General features: G+C 41.4%; 1 protein-coding gene across 2 annotated transcripts in view; it reads right to left on the reverse strand.

The window, feature by feature from the left end:
• Positions 1-15,732, reverse strand: part of necab2 (N-terminal EF-hand calcium binding protein 2) — a 76,515-nt gene that overhangs the window by 32,790 nt on the left and 27,993 nt on the right. For both annotated transcript variants that reach the window (XM_076992039.1, XM_076992032.1), the window contains exons 4-5: positions 13,981-14,006; positions 13,396-13,493 (exon numbers count right to left, since the gene is read on the reverse strand). In XM_076992039.1, coding sequence (XP_076848154.1) covers positions 13,396-13,493; positions 13,981-14,006 — 124 coding nt within the window. The remainder of the gene's footprint in view (positions 1-13,395; positions 13,494-13,980; positions 14,007-15,732) is intronic.

The raw sequence follows: 15,732 nt of genomic DNA on the forward strand, positions 1-15,732 counted from the left end.
TCTGTATAAATCTGTGATGGAGGTCAGCATAACCTTGCTGTTATTTTAGAGGCAGTTTTTTTTTGTTTTGGAGCAAAGCACTTTTTGAAGACTTTCCTCTGTTACTTCTGAGGCGTTTTCAGAACATAGAGCAGCTTTCTCACACTGTCTATGGATATGCAGTGAAATTCTTCATTATGATGGGACACTGCAGGGTTATATGATGGTAAAGGCAAATGCACAACACAAGAATAAATTAAACATCCAATCACACAATGGCGAGAAGCTTCAGCCAGTTGTGCACAGTGTACTCTACACCAGAAACCTCAGCCCTCTGGGGGACTGAATCGTGTGCAGGGAGGGGAGAGAGGAGAGGACAACACCCAGGACAGAGCACCATCCACCGCTGGACATACAGACACAGGGAGGAGAGAGAGGACAACACCCAGGACAGAGCACCATCCACCACTGGACATACAGACACAAAAAGGGGAGAGAGGACAACACCCAGGAAAGAGCACCATCCACCACTGGACATAGAGACACACTATCATTCATATACACTCAGACAACTATTCACTAGACATGGAGAGACACACATTCACACGCACGCACGCACGCACGCACGCACGCACGCACGCACGCACGCACACACACACGCACACACACACACACACACACACCCACCCACCCATGGATAATTTGGTACAGACAGCCAACTTACCTAACCTTCACATTCTTTGAATAAATAATAAAGTATTGAGTCTGCCATGGGTATGTGTGTAGACAGAGCTGAGATCTCTATATTAATGTAATGTTGCATACATAATTAATACCAATTAATAAAAATTAATGTGCAATGAATAGTTAATACATAATAATACATTATTGCATAATTTAAACTCATCAACAATGTTCAATTGATGGTCAGACCTGAAAAGCAGACATGGACCTGAATAATGTTAAGACAAACAAATGAGGCCCTAGGCCTACAGGATCAGGCTTTTTCCCAACATCTAACGTCTAGGGTAACATTTGGTTTTGATACATCTCAGTGCTTCTTTGGCCATAAGATTCCACTTAATTGGATGCAAAACTGGTTTGGCCACTCTGCATAAGTCTTAGACTGGTTCAAATTGCATGTACATACATGACATCCTCCATAACATGTCTTTGAGCTTGTTTACACCTCGCATTAATATGAGTTTTTGGTGATTAGATTATACTTGAATTTCACACCCAAATCACATTTGGAGTTAGCCAGAGGCTGATCTTGACTATATTTTAGCACAAGTGTCAACATAATGTGACTTCTGTATCTGCATACAATTATGCAAACGGAAATGCATCTGCAGAAATTACAGCAGCTGCCAAAGAAAACCTTCTTCATCCAAGCAGATGCTTTATGGCTTGTTGTAGACTGTGTATTACACTGATAATAGTCCATGAATTTCAGGAAGCAAAATGGAAGAATGTGTGGGTCGGTATGCTTTTAACATGGGAAAATAAGATTTTGGGGACACTGGGGACACCTTTTAACAGAATCTGTTCATTATTTTGTGTCATCTAGACTGAATTATTACAGTTGTCTCTAATCTAGACTACAGTCCCAAAATCCAAAGATCAAAATGCTGCTATAGCTTTTCATTGCATATCAAAGACAAATAAACAAACCAGAGAATAAGCAATACATAATACAATTGCAAACTATAGTAATTTTTACTGTCCCACAGAACCCCATAAGCTCAAAGTCAAAGATGAAGTACAAAATACAAAGAAGTGTGGAGACTGAAAGTATCTGGAGATCCTAGAATGACATCAGACCACTATCGCTTTACCTCTCTTGTTCTATTTTTACCTTGAGCAAACCAGAAAGAATTATGATTTGGTTTACTCCCTGTTTACTCAAAATTATTGAAATGATTCTACAGGGGAGTCTGCAAACAGGCCTGAACTAGAACAGCCATAAACTTGCGCTTTGCTCCAAATATTCATGGGGTTGGACAATATACAGCATTACCCTTTAGCAACAGTTTGTTCCGCCACTTCTAGAAAACAAGTAGTACATGAGGTTTTGCTAAAGATTTTTCAGTACATTTACAGGGAAGTCCAGGGACTGATGATTCATTCACTCATGGATAGCTCTTATTTGGAGTGCCCAGTGATAATACATCATCAAACAGCAAAATACTGTTTATTCCTGAACTCCAGATGTAGACCGAAAGACAGCGTTGAAGTTCTGATGTTCTGTCCTTGAGAAACTGAGTGCTATTAGCATTTTTAGCTTAGAATCTTAAAACATTTGATCAAAATGACATTTAGTGACATTTTTGTATCTTTGTATTTGTGGTTTAACCATAAAAATAAAAAAAAAGTTGTTATTATTGTTATTATTATTGACATTCTTTTTATTATTCATGTTACAATTCATGTTATAATTATGCAACAGAGAATCTGAATTCACATAACATCAAAGCAACAGGAAGTATCTCATAACAATACCACCAAATCAAAGCTGGCATCATCCAACTAGAAGAGATCTAATTGTAATCGCCTCTTACCACATTTTCCAGGCAGTTCTAATCAAGCAGGATGAGCTGGTGAAATTACCATCATAAAGGCAGGGGATTCTGTCGCACTGATAAGGCTTTTGTTTGGACAGCCAGAGAATGGAGGACTACAAATCTGTCTCCCCCCACAGGAGCTTGTTGTAGCCGCCTTGTTTAAGACAGCAGCCATAGAACTGACAAATGGAGTCATCACCAAATTTAACTGCAATAATTTCCTGTACATTCAGAGCAAGCTGACCAGCCCAAAGACCCTTTTTGTTTGAATGAATGGACATAAACATATAAGAGGCTTTTGGGGAAAAAATATAGTGCTGTCAACACTGTGTGTTGTACCATAGTATTTTCACAAAGCACAAGCACGTTATGTACATAAAAAGACAAGGAGTAGTGTGCCGCATAAATACAGTTAAGTGTAGTTAAGATGACCACTGACAAAGAGCTAAAGTTTGAGTACTCAGTTTAGGCCAAGATCTGTGGTCCAGTCTCTCACAACTCACCTAGAAGATGTTCTGATAAATACATAGTTCCAGCTAAATGTCTAATGATTATTGTAGATTACATAAGATGATTGGATTTACATAACTATTTTCTGTGTCTTCATTACACCATCAGCTGCTTCTAAATTAAACTGAGGTATGCAATGATATTTTTATTGCTATATTTAGCCCTACATTAGGAAGGAGGAAAATACAATATAAGCATCATAACGAGTGCAGATTTCAGATGCTTAAGAGCATAATGAAAAAGCTCTTTAGAGAAGGGCCTTCATCTATTCTAATGTGTTTCTCCAGCCACAGCAATGAGGTATACGAAAATGATTCTGGGCTACAATTAGTCATAAAAACATGGAGGTTTAGAAGGACAAATGACCATAGATGAGTGCAGTGAAGGCACTTTTGTCACCATGAATGAGATGCACATTCTCCGCTGAAGACATCTGTCCACAAAGGCTCCTGTTACAGGCTGGGGTGTCTCTGAACGCAGCTCTTCCAGGAGCAACGATTTTGAAGTCTGCTTTTAGTGAAGGCACCTCTGCATGGATACAGCTTCCTACAGAGGTGTTCTGAGGAGATTGTCTTAAAGGAAGCAGCCTTCCAGGAAGACAATACTCTGTGAAGACAGGCTTCTTTTGAGACGCTTTTCTAGCTTGACTTTGCCTGCAGCAAGCTAGAAGCTAGCTGGCCAGCATCTGGGAGTCTTAGGAAAGTAACGAATGATGAACAGCTGCAGGTTGCCTATTACACCTGGTTCCTCACTTTATTATATGTACAATCATAGTAAGGCTGTACATGTTCTCTATATATAACACTTCATTAATGTATAATTAACAGGAGCAAACAATTAAAGTTCAATGAAACTGTGATGTACATGTAAGTGGACTTGTGTATCTTTGCAGGACATGTTGTTGCCTGAACTAAATGAAATAAATAAATTAAATATTTACAGCTGTCATGTTGCAGTTTAAGCTAATCTCAATACCCAGCTCAGGAGAGGAATGACTAATGACTAAAAATGAACATTTTACTTGACTGACTATTTAATAACACCATTTCCAAATCAGCTGAGATATAATCAACAGCTTTCGAAATAATATCAGAATCTGATTAGTCTTCACCTAGTGCAAGTTCTAGTAATTCTGAATCTTTCTGAAAACCTTTGGAATAATGGAATATGAACACTTCAAAGGTGTTTGAAGTAAATACCTGTGAATACTGTCAACAATCTAAGATGAAAATCTTCTATAGTCTATAGTACTACCAAACCTAAAAAAAATCCTCCCTCCCAAATGAATGAACGAAGACTGATCACAGCTACTGAGAATGTCATAGCATTGAATATGCCGTTTTTTTTTCAGTATCTACATAACGTTTTCAAATATGCCCTACCCTATAGCTCTCTTACAAGTATTATTCCTTTCATATCATTGAATTGAACTATTGGAAAAATATATCTAATGTCAGATGTACATGAATACGAAACAAGAGCATCAGATTTGTTGAGGTCTTTTTTTATGTTACGGTTAGAACCACATGTCAATATTAAAATATCCAATTCCAAATGGTGTTCAAAGGCACTTTGTGGCTACTGTTTTGCCATACTTTACGTCCAAGCAGCATGGTCTTCTGAAAGCAATTAAAGAACATATGGCATCATGGGACATTGAGCTAGGCTCATTAGTTCTAAGGATAGTATATCCACTGCTTAATGCTATAGAAATATGCAGATTCAGATTTACACACTTGCCTCAACACGCATATTAATGAGCAGAGGAAAACTGGGGGGAGATTTTGCATTAGAGAAAATGGGGAGTGATGGTGATGTTTCATTACCAACACGTCAAGGTTCTGCATCAAGCACAGGTCAGTTATTAGCTAAACAGTACAAGCCAACCATGTGACTGAAAATTGTATTATATTACAACAAAAATCCATTTTAAAAAACACACGTTCATGCATAACCTGATTCAAACTTCATGAACCATGACAGCTACTATTTTCATTCTGTCCACAGTGCCTTTGGAAGAACTTGATCATGGCATCAAGGAACGCTAATACCAGGCATTGTATTTAGACGTAATAACATCTGTTGAACCAACCACTTAACAATTCTTTCACAGCATGCCCTGATAACTGCCATTCAAAAATGGTTTGGAACCGTGAAGTGGAACAGTTACAAATCACATGTTTCACTGTGACCGAACCAAGCTGCTACACCTACACCTACACACACACACGCACACGCACACACACACACACAAACACACACACACACACACACACACACACACGCACACACACGCACACACACGCACGCACACACACGCACGCACACACACGCACGCACACACACACACACGCACACGCACACACCCACGCACACACACACACACACACACACACACACCCACGCACACACACACACCCAAGCACAAACACACACACACACACACACACACACACACACACACACACACACACACACACACACACACACACACACACACACACACACACACACACACACAATATTGTGCATTGTCTGGCCTCATATCAGTGTCCAACACCAATACCCAAAACCAATATGGTTCCAGCTCCCTGGACTCATGAGGTTCATCACAGTCCACTGTGATAGGCCACAGTGGGATTACAGTGAATCAGTGCTGGCAGATAGCACTGCTTAAGGGCCTTTGGGACAGTTCCAGTACCACCCACCACATCACTCCATGTAATCCTGTCAATCTTCACAGGTACAGAGCGGACAACAGCTAAACAAGCAGGAAATAAAGCCTGACCCATCATCTGAAATCTACACGGCAGATCTGTGGCCACTGGCTGCTTTATGAGAGCTTCATAATCAACAACCCCTGGCATCAGGCAGAGGAACCTTAGACTGCACACTCAGCCTGTTCTAATAGTGCAGACTTGCAGTTCAGCCCTCTTCTGTGTCTCTGCAGATTGGCTTTAAACAGCACATGCTGATTCCTTGATCATGTATGGTTTCTCTAAACATTTTAATGCCACTGACAATGCTTTACAAAGCCAGCAGAAGTCTGAATTAAGTAGACAGAACAGATAGAAATCTGAATCTCTCAAACTGTGAAACGAAGGAAAGTTATGACATACTTATACAACTTTGAAAAGTCAGATTGTGAAATCCACATTCCCACTAAATATAATTGTTTTTTTTCTCTATTTGAAGTCTTAACAAGGTGAATGCATGAGCTAGCTCCAGATACCTGGGCTAAGGAAAAGCTAATGAGAGGAGCTCATTAAAATGGCGTGTGGGGGATGTAGAGGAGGAAAATATGCTTAATGAATTCTAGCTTTTCCCTCACTTCTCCTCATCATCTGTTAGCCAGTTTCACCTTCTAAAGGACCAATTATGTGTTTTTAAAAATATTCTAATTCACCTTGTGTTTTGAAAATAATATTTCTGGCTTTTATACACTGTATATCTACTATTTGAGTAACAGTGTGTTATTATTTAAATGAAGCCCATCTTCTTCATATTCCACGTGTTCTATATAACAATGGTGTCCATTGTAAGAACCTCCCAAATGTATCAAATAGTAAGGCACAGATGCACTATCTAGACAAGCACAGCAGGCTACCTTAAACCAGCCACTATAATTAGTCATCACGCTGAATTCAAACGTCTCTTTCTCTCGCAATGTAGAGTACACACAATAAGCTACATAATGACAAGCGTAACTGAAGCTACCTACACCGCTTCTGATACACGCTAAACCCCCCAAACTCACCACCCCCCCACGCTGTCAATTTCACCACTACAGCTTCAATCTGCTTTCTTCACACTGACTCAAGCTGCTGTAGCAGTGTGTGTGAACGGCTCGTGTGTGACACATCACCACTGGTAACCAGAGGGAAAATAAGAATTCTTGCCCTCTCTGATGTGGTGCAAGGTGTGGGCAGGATTGACAGGGCATGTGTGTGATGAAGGAACCAGGCAGCAGGAGCAGGTGTGTTTTCCCAGCTTGTTTCTCTTCTTCGGCTAGTTTAATCTGGCTCTTTTGCTCCCTGGCTCAGACAGGTTGGGCTGGAGGTATCCTTGATTCTGACACCACTGCTCTCTGATGGAGCTCATTTGTTCAGCAGGTTGTCAAAGGTTGCAGCTGATAATGAGGGCAAAGATTTGAACAGAGCGGGAATTCTTCTCCACACCAGAGCGTAGATCACAGTCAGAACAGCTCACTGTCTCCCTCACAGCCTCATATATATACTATATAAAAGAATGAAATTATCAATATATGTATGTATAAGACCTCTGTAGATGTTCTGTGGTATGTGTCCCCAAGATATTAGCAGCAGACAATTCAAGACCTGTAATTTGCTATGGATTAGACTTGCCCAAAGTTGCTTGACTGGATTGAGATCAGGGGATTTGGAGGTAGTCAACAACCTGACCGTTTTTAAAATCAACATCCTGACCGTTTTGTTCCTCAAACCAACAGTGAATGATTTGTGCAGTTTGGCAGTGTGCATCATTCTCCTGCTAAAAGAGGTCATTATTGCCATTAGCCCTGCCATGAAGGGGTGTACTTTGATTGCAGCAATGTTTAGGTGGTATGTGTCAAAGTAACATCCACATGAAAGCCAGGACCCAAGAGTGTGCAGAACCTTGTTCAGAGTGTCCAGAGTATCACATGGTCTCCGTCAGCTTGGCCTCCCATATGCCAGTGCCATGTCTTCTTCGGGCGAGAGACACATATACTCAGTTGTCCACATGAGGTAAAAAAAAAACATGATTCATCAGAGCAGGCCACCCCCCCCCCACCCCCCACCCCATTGTTTCATGGTCTAGTTTTGATGCTTTCACGCTCATTAAGAGCCATGAGCACTCGTATTCAGCAAGCTGTCATGTGCTCTAGACATCTTTCTACCAGCATGACCTTTTCAGCAATTTGTGCCCCAGTAGCTTTTTGCTGGGATCAGACCAGACAGGCTAGCCTTCACTCCCCACGTACATCTGTGAGACTTGGGAGCCCATGTTCCTGTCACCAGCTCACCAGCTGTTCTTCCTTGGACTACTTTTGCCATTTTGGAGATGGTTTGATCCAATCATTTGAACATCACAATTTGCCCATTTTTCAGCTTCCATCACTTCAACTTCAAAAATGTATCCCATTGCATGACAGGTCCCATTGAACCAAGATAATCAATGTTCTTTACTTCATCTGTCAGTGGTTCTAATATTACAGCTGGTCAATATTCACTGAATGGGCACTTTTAGTGTTGCCACCAGTCCTATAAAATACGGAATCGTCTGTTATTTGGCAACTAAATGTTGTGTTCTGTATTGAACCAATATGAGAGGTGATTTGTTCTGTATATCCATAAATGTCCAATGCACATAATTTGATACACATAATTAGGAGTGCCCTACAGGAGTCAGCCCGTGGTGGTCATGGCCCAGGGGAGCCAAGGTGGGCGACCCTTATTTTCATGCCTTAAAGGTTCTGAAAGGCAACCCTAGCCACTTTATCAGGTTGGTAAGTTTTCCATGGTTCAGATTCAGTGTGACTCCACATTAGAATGTAAAAATGGTGTGAACTGAGTGAGTGTACAGAGAATGGAGTGATCGAGGAGCATCATCCAGTGAAAGGGGATCCTGTGGATGTAAACAGCTTGTCAACAAAAGGGGTCAGAGGAGGTGGTGCACAGTGAAGCAAACTGCAGTCAGAGACAACGCTGGTGCTCCAGCTAAAATGTCCAAATGCACAACTCATCACTCTTTAGTATGTGCTTAGAATGGGCTTGGACAGCAGAGGACCAGTTCCAGTGCTATTGCTGCCTAATGGAAACAGAAAGACTCCAGTGGGCAAACGAGCACATTGGATCGCTGAGACACATCACCGGGTCAGATGAATCCAGAACCTGTTTTCTCAGGTCTCAAGTGTTCAGACAGTAGTAATAGATCGGCGAATGTTTTCATGGCACGTCCTGGGCACGCCCTGCGTCCCTGGGACATTTGGGCAGTTGGGCTTACCTAAGCATTGTGGGTAACTGAGTTCATACCTTCATGGCTGCTGTTTACCCTTTAACAGAAGGGTCATATAGTCATGAACTGGTTCCGTGGTTCTCTGGCCGTCACAGTCCTCAGATCTCAATCCTACAGAGCATCTCTGGGAACGAGTTAGAATGGGCTGTTCAGTGAATGTCAGTATCATCTAATTTGCAGCAACTGCCTCGACCACACGAGCCAAGATTGTTGCAGAACAAATTCAATGCCCGGTGGTGGAATCCACTATATATATATATATATATATATATATATATATATATATATATATATATATATAATATATATATATATATATATATATATATATATACAGTTGTGATCAAATTTATTCAACCCCCAATGCTGCGAAGGGTTTTATGGAATTCAGTGCACATTTGTAATTGTGTTCATAATGAAATCTTACAAGGACTTGTTAAAGAACTAAATGCAACTAAGATAGCATCAATTTTTTTTGTCATAAAGTATTAAATGGCCTTTTTGTGATTTCTTCATTGACACAATTATTCAACCCCTTTACGACTACCACTCCTAAGAACAGAGGTTCATTCCAGTGTTTTCCATCAGGTATTGAAAACATCTGTGGATGTCAACGAGCAGCAATCAAGCATGATAAGCACCAATTAGGCAGATTTAAAAGGACTGTGATACTCAGCTCCTTCTAGACATCTACTGGTGTGTTTCCAAGCATGGTGAAGGCAAGAGAATGGTCCCAGAAGACAAGAGAAGAGGTTATTGCTCTTCACAAGAATGGCAATGGATATAAAAAGATTGCGAAGTTGTTAAATATTCCAAGAGACACTATCGGAAGTATCATTCGCAAGTTCAAGTTAAAGGGCACAGTGGAAACGTTACCTGGTCGTGGCAGAAAGAAGATCCTGACCGCGACTGCTGTGCGCTACCTGAAGCGTAATGTGGAGAAAAATCCCCGCGTGACTGCTAAGGAACTGAAAAAAGACCTGTCAGATGTGGGCACTGAAGTTTCAGCTCAGACAATAAGGCGCGCACTGCATAACGAAGACCTCCATGCCAGAACGCCCAGACGCACCCCCTTGCTGACTCCAAAGAACAAGAAAAGTCGACTGCAGTATGCCAAAAGTCATGTGGACAAGCCACAAAGGTTTTGGAACAGTGTACTGTGGTCAGATGAAACTAAATTAGAACTGTTTGGGACAATGGACCAGCGCTATGTTTGGAGAAGGAAGAACCAGGCTTATGAACAAAAGAACACCTTGCCTACTGTGAAGCATGGCGGGGGGTCAATTATGCTTTGGGGCTGTTTTGCTTCTAATGGTACAGGAAAGCTTCAACGTGTGCAGGGTACCATGAATTCCCTTCAGTACCAGGAGATCTTAGAGGAAAATGTGATGGAGTCAGTCACAAACCTGCGGCTTGGGAGACGTTGGACCTTCCAACAGGACAATGATCCGAAGCACACATCCAAGTCCACTAGAGCATGGTTGAACATGAAAGGCTGGAACATTCTAGAGTGGCCATCGCAATCACCAGACTTAAATCCAATTGAGAACCTCTGGTGGGACCTAAAGAAGGCAGTTGCAGTGCGCAAGCCTAAGAATGTGACTGAACTGGAGGCTTTTGCCCATGAAGAATGGGCTAAGATACCCATAGGTCGCTGCAAGACACTTGTGTCAAGCTATGCTTCACGCTTGAAAGTTGTCATAACTGGAAAAGGATGTTGTACTAAGTACTAAAACATAATGTCACTAGGGGGTTGAATAAAACTGATAATGATGTGAGCACAGTAAAGACATTTGTGGTTATTCCATCATAAATATTATGTTATGTTTGTCTAATTTATAAGTGCCTCTTTGATATAATTGTAAATAAGATGACTGAAATGATCAAAATCAATGTCAAACTGGCCAAAACACTTTATTTCAGTGGGGGTTGAATAAATTTGATCACAACTGTATATATATATATATATATATATATATATATATATATATATATATATATATATATAAGCGAGAGAAAGAGAATCATAGTCAGGAATCAGGACATCAGCTGTGTAAGCATAGTGCTTTATATATACACCAGCAAACCAGCATTTATCCTTGCAACACAATCACTATATAACATCCACTACAAATAAGGGAGGCATATTACTCGAATCTGCGCTTGTCAAAGCATGAATATTGTATGGGCTGTGTAAAAAAAATATCACATTTCCATTAATAATTATTGGCAGCCTTCTACAGATGCTGGTGAGTGACGGAGGATGTGAAGGGGGAAGTTATACCAATCACAAGGGCAAACAACATTTCTCCAGCAGGGGACTGGACCACTTGATTAGCCAAGACCAACCAGACATCAATCAGGGCCCTTCTATTCAGCTAAGGACAGCAGAATGAGTCTCTGGAGGCAAAAAACTTAATGTAGATCAAACAGCAGGTGTAGGCTATGCTGCTCAAAATCTCTGCCATGAGGAGTAAGAGGAAACCAGGGGTACAGTCAGCAAAAGAGAGTGTGTGTGTGTGCGTGCGTGTGTGTGTCTCGCAGGGGATGCTAATGAGAGTAAAATGCATACTATGGAGCTTGGCTGTAGATCTGGCACAGGAATTGTGACATTTTCCTTTGAGACAGAAATATGTTCTTCAGTTTGAAAACTAATATTTGGACACAGAGGTGAGTGACTAGCGGAGGAGGCCCGTCCCTCTGCTCCGCCCCCTGTGCTGCACTTATATGTGAGAATATGGGAACAAACAACACTGTCTTTGCAAGAGATGAGTGAAGGACTCACCCAGTGGAACAGCACAGATGGAGGACAAGTGTAAAGAGAGAGAGAGACTGAAGGAAGGGAGGAGATGAGAGTGGAGCACTAGACAGGGGGGACATTTTTCCTAAATCACTCAACTTGTGCTTGTTTGTAGTCATTTAAATTGCAGTTAAACAGCAGTAGCTGTGCCTTGTGTCCTGGAGGCCACTGCTGCAGAGTACTAATACACACAGACACAGACACACACACACACAGTCACACATACTGTCACACACACAGTCACACGTACACACAGAAACACATGCTCACACACCACTCTGCACACTAAAAGTGCCATAAATATTTAAAGAGTAAACTCATTTTGTATTCGCAGGGATATTTTACAACCCCGGGGCACTATGGTCTTTAAGAACTCTAACCTTCAGTAATAACACAAGATCCATCATGCACTGAAGCGTGCTGGGGAAGGAATGTAAAACACACAGACAGACAGAGAGCACGAGAAACAGAGAGTGAGAGACAGGACATGCGTTTGGAGGGACCTCTTCGTGGAGCCTGCCATCTGTCTCTCTATGCTACCACACTCAGTTTCTCTGTGCTAGGTAACATTCAGATACTGCTTAGTATGCTACATTTGTGTTATTTATAACGTGCACTGTATCATTTCAATCGCCAAACAACTATGCAAATAAATCCTGTTAGCTCACATGATGCTGGGCTCTTCAGTCAGCACTGTGTAATGTCATTTCTTAAGTAGTTACTAACTAGAGTGAAGAATAAGACATAGTTTAACAGCCTGCCGACACCAATTCCACGTGAAGTGAACTGTGTATATAAACCATAAACTACACTAGCTGCACGGCAAACCTCTGAAAATAGTAGGCTGTTCCAACAATAAAGAACCTGCTGGAGTGTATTCACACGACTAACATGGGTCTACACAATAAAACGTGCCCTGTCTTAACACTTTAACTATAGTTTGGAGTCAGATAAATGGATTCAGTTTTACACTCATTTAAACCTTTGCCTGTACCTGCTTCCACAGCTGGTTGTAAGTAAGAGGAATAGAGTAAGTGAATAACAGCAGAGCACCCAGAGACGTCTGTTTGTAGTGGTTGAAGCTTAGAGCTGTGTCCTGCTGTCAGACTAAACCCCAGCTCATGCTAATGAGGACCATAGACAACAATAGAAAAGCCTTGCACACAGAAACACACAAATGCGAACACGCATGCAAGTGTCCACACACACACACACACACACACACACACACACACACACACACACACACACACACACACACACACACACACACACACACACACACACACACAGACCAAGGGACCATACTACATAATCCAGTGGTTTATTCAATCTGTCCTCGGAGACTACTGTGAGAGTTTAACAGATGCTGTATAGTTGGACTCATCAATATAAAACATCTGACACCACTGGAATCCTGAGGTCATGAGGTAAACTTGTTTACCTTTACAGTAAAATCAGACAAAGAGACCAGTGGTAGGCACTAACACTTGTCTCCTTGTGCAGGACTGCCCCTGTTACACTAACCTTCTTGGTGAAGTCCATGGCTTTGAGGATCGAAAGGTTGAGTGTCTCCAAGGATGCCAGAACCCCTTCGTATTCCCCCATGTGCTTGGCAAAGTAGTCTAGGACACACAGCAGACAAAGGAAGGGAAGAAGTCCATTAACCATTTCATATGTGTGAAATACACACATGTACAAATCAATGAGGCAATAAAAACATTATGAACGTATGACCTTACAGTGTGTCCTATTGATTAGTGTCTCAGGACCTTTAAAGATTACATTACTACAGGGGTTCATCTCATCACTTGATCAGATATTACAAGGAAATGCCAAATTAGATAAATTCATGCTGTCTTGTGCATTTTATTCACACAGGTAGACAGGTTGGAGAGTAGGTTTGATTTCTATTAAGAACTACCAAATCCAATAACATATTTGTGAATATGTTTATATCCAAATGCAATCTTCCTTACACACACACACACACACACACACACACACACACACACACACACACACACACACACACACACACACACACACACACACACACACACACACACACACACACACACACACACACACACACACATTTCTGGTACTCACCACATAGTTCCTTGGTGTCAACATTACTAATGCAGGAAAAGGCAGCATATGGAAGGAGAGACAAGGAGAGGCAGACGGAAAGAGACATAAATGCAACACGTAGATATACACACCACCCACTTCATCAGAGAAAGGCAGCTCCCAATTTAGATCCATTAAATAGCTACACACAACTGTCACCTCCACTGATCGCTAATACATTTCCACCCATCATTGAAAAGCTCCATGGGCCGGAAGAGGGACTTGAGCAGTAGCACTTCATTAGCATGTACAGGGCGTAATCTGTGGAGAAAGCCCAGCCGGATGTGATGTGAATTGATGGAAAGCGAAGTACACAAAAATCTCTGCACTCCATTCAGTCGACGCAATCAATAAATTAGCTCACTTCTGAAGAGCTATGGCTGACTAAATCAGCATTTCAGAGCAAATCAATTCACTTACTTACTAAAGAGCACCACAGGAGAAGACGCACATCAGCGATGGCAGAGGTAATAGATGACTGTGTGTTTCTTGTGTGTGTGTGCATGTACACTTGTGCATGAGTCTAAGCCAACACCCATAAGAGCGACAGACCACATTGGTCAAGTGTGACGCTCAGAGGTGCCATGCAGACAGATCATTTTTATCTGACTTTCTACAAAAGGGGAATCTAGGACACTGATAAGTATCATTCCAGGATTTGTAGAACCAGCTTTTAAAAATATGTCCTTAATGCCCTTTAAGGTATTTAATTTTAGTTCCAATTTAAAATCCAGAATAAAACCATTGTACTGTATTTCTCTTATGCCTTTGATTAAATTCCCATATTACATTCTTACTTTTTAATCCTTTCTAATCCATTTAATCTAGTTTTTAATCTTAAATAATGAATTTGATTTAAGCACCTTTGCATATAAAATGTGCTTTGACTAAAGTTAGCCACAAGCTAAATATGGACATGCTAATTTGCTGTTGTGTTCTGTGTTCTGGTTCAAGCAAGTGTGACCATCATATAACAGGTTGGGCGTGATAAAAAGCCCGAGACAGAGTTGTCCGAGGACGTGGGAAGACATGAAAGGTTGAAAGAGAGAGTTGAGGGAGAGGGGGAGGGGGAGGGAGAGAAAGTGAGAGAGAATGAGGGAGAGGGAAACACCGTGAAGATCATGAAGAGACCACAGCTAATGAAGATTGTAGTGGAGAGCAATTCACCTCTTCTCTGCATGTTCAATACCATTGTCAATACTGCAACTCTTTCATCAGTCTATCTCTCTCTCACTCTCTCTCCCCCTCTCTATCTTTCTATTCCTCTTTTTCTTTTGATCTTTGGATACTTTATTCTTTCTTTGACTTAGAGAGGTGTCATCGCCAAGTAAGAGCAAAGAGGACCTTCTCCACCCCACATAAAAAAGCATCAAAAATAAACATGACATTTGCAGGTGACAGATGGAAACAGACTGCAGCCCTGGCTAACAAACCTCTTGGACCTTTGATTTTCAAGGCTCTGCAACTCATGAGGTTTACCTCACATTGACAGCCTGAAATAGAGCCCACAGACAGCCTATGAAGGAGGAAACCGCTAAATAGACAAAAACAGACTTTGTTCCTCTGTGCAGCATTGGGGGAAGGAGTCAAGGGTGTTGTCCCAAGTCTCTTCTGTGTTGCTTTCTGTCTCTGTAGCAAGCTATTGCACTCATGCCCTCACAGTCTGCCGTGAGCACACCGGCGAAGAAGTATGTTTAATTAAAGAAGTTTCAAAATGGCCTCTGCTGAAAA

This window comes from Brachyhypopomus gauderio, chromosome 2, assembly GCF_052324685.1.
Source record: "Brachyhypopomus gauderio isolate BG-103 chromosome 2, BGAUD_0.2, whole genome shotgun sequence".
Classification (NCBI taxonomy): Eukaryota; Metazoa; Chordata; class Actinopteri; order Gymnotiformes; family Hypopomidae; genus Brachyhypopomus; species Brachyhypopomus gauderio.